The following is a 1,346-nucleotide window of genomic DNA, read 5'->3' on the forward strand; positions in this document are numbered from 1 at the left end:
AAGGAACCGTCAGGATGCATGGGTGTGTGTGCCCGATGGGGGAGGGTCTTTGCTGTAGTCGTGTGTCGATTGAATGAGAGAACGAGAAGGTGTGTTTTGATCATCTTAAAGTAAGAAAAACATTTATAGTCGTCTGTAATTAGTTTGAAATGTGAAATTTTCTTCCTTTTAAGGTGGTTTTTACACGGGTCTGAATTTTCTACTGTAGTTCTAACATCACATTATGCAAGCTTATGTGAACTATAAAAATTTCCTGTAAGTTCTATTTTGGTGAATATGAACTAATCTGTTGCAGGGTTTGTATCCTAACTTTTCTTGCATGTCACTGCCATTGAAACTTGCATGAACAGCACTAACTGCCTTCTTTCTCTTCCCCCTGACTTGCTCCAAGGCTGCCAGACAGATCAAGGATAGGTATGGTATACAAACCTACATTTGTATTTAAGTATCGATACTGAAGTCAGAAATGAAATTCAAAAATGGCTGGTTATTAGAATGTTGTTGGTTGAAATAAAAATACCTAATGGCTGAATATTTAAAAAAAAATTCTCTGTATATATTCCTGGAGTAATCAATTTATCAGCATGATTTTTTAATAACATAGCTGTGGAAAATTATATACTTCCCAAAGAATTTCATTTCTGGTATAATATAGTTAGTTTTAGTTTTAGTACGGTTCTTAATTAGCTGTACTAGTGTATCATAACCATTTTGAATAATTTGAAATATGTGTATATTCCTGGAATGCAGTATTTTTGTTCTTAATTCTAAATACGAGTGTCTTATTTTCTGAGAAGTCACACCGTTTTGAATACTCCTTAAGAGCTAAAGCTCTCCTCCTTCACTGCCCTCCTTAACACCTTTGCATTCTCATTCCATCCTGTTCCTGGTGCCATCTCTACCTTCTTCTAATGCCACTCCTACCTAGTTTATACCAAGAGAACATTTACATAGTGAAAGGTTTTGCCTTAAAAGATCCTTCTCATTGGTTGAGGCAGGATTAAGAAAGAGGATTTATTATTTGCTGTAACAAACACCTCACAGGGCTAAAGGAACTGCTAGCAACATTGAGAATGGGTGACAACAGAAGGGATGGATTTGGTCTGCCTGGCTAGTTGCTGACACTTGACTGTAGTGATAATTAAGGTTTCTTCGTCTGGGGACATGAGCTTCTCTGAAAGGTGCAGTTCCTCAGTGCACCACTCTGAATCCTAGATTAATTTATTCAGCAGGTAATTCAAAATGATTCCTTATGGATTGGGTGGAAACCAGTGTCTTGTTAATCTTGGCTGAAGCTTTGAGTCTAAATCTCCTTGTATCTCATCGTCTTTTATTTGATTAGAGGC

At 36.8% G+C, this 1,346-nt stretch overlaps 1 protein-coding gene across 1 annotated transcript in view; it reads left to right on the forward strand.

Moving 5' to 3' along the window:
* FSD1L (fibronectin type III and SPRY domain containing 1 like) overlaps positions 1-1,346 on the forward strand; it is a 143,412-nt gene that overhangs the window by 102,039 nt on the left and 40,027 nt on the right. Inside the window, exon 4 of the mRNA XM_042782684.1 lies at positions 392-414. Within this exon, the coding sequence (XP_042638618.1) occupies positions 392-414 (23 nt within the window). The remainder of the gene's footprint in view (positions 1-391; positions 415-1,346) is intronic.

This window comes from Orycteropus afer, unplaced genomic scaffold (assembly GCF_000298275.1).
Source record: "Orycteropus afer afer isolate SDZICR_OR568_19922 unplaced genomic scaffold, OryAfe1.0 scaffold00410, whole genome shotgun sequence".
Lineage (NCBI taxonomy): Eukaryota > Metazoa > Chordata > Mammalia > Tubulidentata > Orycteropodidae > Orycteropus > Orycteropus afer.